The sequence below is a fragment of the Gavia stellata genome, chromosome Z (genome assembly GCF_030936135.1).
Source record: "Gavia stellata isolate bGavSte3 chromosome Z, bGavSte3.hap2, whole genome shotgun sequence".
Classification (NCBI taxonomy): Eukaryota; Metazoa; Chordata; class Aves; order Gaviiformes; family Gaviidae; genus Gavia; species Gavia stellata.
Genome location: NC_082637.1, coordinates 75979045 through 75981483, shown reverse-complemented (window position 1 = coordinate 75981483; position 2439 = coordinate 75979045). Strand labels below are relative to the sequence as shown.

The following is a 2439-nucleotide window of genomic DNA, read 5'->3' as shown; positions in this document are numbered from 1 at the left end:
AATGAGGGAACATTACAAAACCAACTGATGTCTCAGTTCTTTACAAGGCTTGCTTTCAAATAGCAGATTTTCTAAAGGAAGGCAGGTCTTAAAAATAAGTAATTGGCTTTTAAATAGTAGATTTTCTTGAGGAAGAAAGGTCTAAAAAATAACCAATTCCTTTGGCTTTGAGGAACTGCATTACAAAGGTCTGAAGGGCGTTTCATCTACAATTTCAAAATAAGTCCCTGTTAAAAATCACACTTAAGACAGTAATTTGGTGTGTCATGTTTTTATTTTTTATCACCTGCAGTTTTATGTGAAAGTGTGAAATTCAAACCAATATTCATGTGATGGTGAACAAAGTCCATCATTAAAGATACAAATACTGTTTTGCAGTAAATCTCCAGACAATTCAGAGGGGTTCAAAATATCACCGACTTTCACTGGAGTGCTGACAAATAAGCTTGCAAGCTTCCTTCACTCCCTTTCCTAACAAACAGACATAGACAGACTACTAAGAACTAGTCAGAGCCATCTTTTTATAGTCTCCAAGGCTATTGGGGTCTACATGACAGTTGCTAACTCAAAGGGAAAAAATCGTGATCCACAGCTGGCCCCTGAAAGAAGCAGTTCAATGCTATGAGGTGACATGAGACCAACTGTTCTTTTCATCGTGGTGGTCTTTTCGCCATGACAACAGCTGCTTTGAGACATTCCTCCGCTGGCCTCTTCCTCGCGTCAGTATTCCAGCTGAACCTCCCTCTCCTTGATCATGGTCCATGCTTCCTGGTGATACACGGGGGGGGCGGGGGGGGAGGGGATTAAAAAACGGAACCAACTCCTCTCCTACCCCTTCTTACGAAAGAGGCTGTTTCGACTAAAAAGGTGGGGGTCAGCCCTGCGCTTCACCGGGAGCAGTGAGGGGAGGAAGAAAGGGATAAGCCGCCTCTCCCCCGCCCCGAGGTCCAGCGCTGCCAAGCGGAGGCGCCGAGGGCGGGCACACAGGGAGGGCCGCAGCGCCCTGCGGCACCGCCCCCTCCCAGCGGCGCCTTCCCCCGGGCCTGACTACACGGGCGGCACTAGGCTCCTCTTCTCCAGCGGCTGCTCGGGCGGAGACGGCGGCTGCTCGTCCTCCTCCAGCAGCTCGTTCAGCTCCCCGTCGTCCAGCTCCGAGGCCTCCGGCCCGCCGGCGGCCCGGCAGCGCCGCAGGTGCTGCAAGGCCCGGCGGTGCTTCTCTTGCAGCCGCCCCAGCTGGGCGCGCAGGGCCTCCGCCTCCTCGCCCGCGTCCAGGGCGGCGGGCTTGTCGGGGCCGCCGGGGCCGGGCCCCAGCAGGGCCTGGCGGAAGAGGCAGCGGTTCTCGCGGCGCAGGCGGCGATTCTCCAGCCGCAGCCGCGCGTTCTCTTGGCGCAGCCGCGCGTTGTGCCACTCCCGCTCCTCCCGCTGCCGCAGCGCCTCGCTGTGGCTGGCCGCCAGGTCCGCGTACCGCTCCGCCAGCTGCTGCAGCGAGCCCCGCGACTGGCCCCGCCAGCCCTCTTGGCCGCCGCCGGGCTCGGCGAACTCCTCCGCCCCGCCGCCGCGGCCGCTACCGGCAGCGGCCAGCCCCGCCCGGCCTCTCCGCGCCGAGCCGTTACAGCCCCAGCGCCCGTCCACAACGCGCATGCGCCTCATCCGTGCCGTTCCCGCAGCGAGCCTGCACGCCCCGCCGTCGCCGCTGCCGCGAAAGGAGGGAGGTGCACGGTGCCGGCACCTCCTTATGCAAATAGAGAGGCGGTGCCTCAGCCGCCGGTGGCGGGGTCGGGGGTCAGGGTGGAACAGCCGGCTCGGCCTGGCGGCGCCATTTTGGGGGCGGCGCCATTTTAGGTGTGGGGCTGTGCAGCACGGGCTGCTGAAGCGTGCCTCCTGCTGTCAGCAGGGCCCTTGGGGCCTAAGCCCAGAAACCCATCAGCTCCTTTTGGGTAATAACATGTTCTCCTCCCCCCTGTTTCCCAACCACGTGAGGTGACAGATGGGTTTGGGCCACTGTGTGGTCCCCTTTCAGAATACCCCAGTCCACCCCCTTGCCTGTCTGACAAGGTGGGGTTTCACTGGCTGGCGTGGTTGTGCAGTCGTTGAGTTTTCATGTGGGCCTTGCTTTTATCGTTACTTAAAAGTGGAGGCTAAAACACAGGGGAAAGTTAATATCAGCTCAGGAGCACTTGCTAAACAAAGACCTGGTCGTATGAATGCTGCTCAGTCCATTCTAGTGTTGCTAGGTTGTTGGGATTTAAGGAGTAAGAAATGCAGGCTATAAGGATGCATAGTTAGTATGTGAATAGTTTAGTCAGCTCATAGATGATTTGGCGTAAAGTTAATACGACCATGTGGTATAAACCTGCCCATAAACAATTTCCAAAAGAAGAAGAGAAATTGGTTGTAAGGAATCTATATCAATGGCATTTCACAGTGGGTGGTGAAATC

General features: G+C 56.7%; 1 protein-coding gene across 1 annotated transcript; it reads right to left on the bottom strand.

The window, feature by feature from the left end:
• Positions 1-1047: 1047 nt before the first annotated feature.
• TUSC1 (tumor suppressor candidate 1) lies at positions 1048-1650 on the bottom strand. Its single transcript, XM_059833225.1, has one exon. The coding sequence runs from the start codon at positions 1648-1650 to the stop codon at positions 1048-1050; it is 603 nt and encodes a 200-aa protein (XP_059689208.1).
• Between the last annotated feature and the right edge of the window lie 789 nt (positions 1651-2439).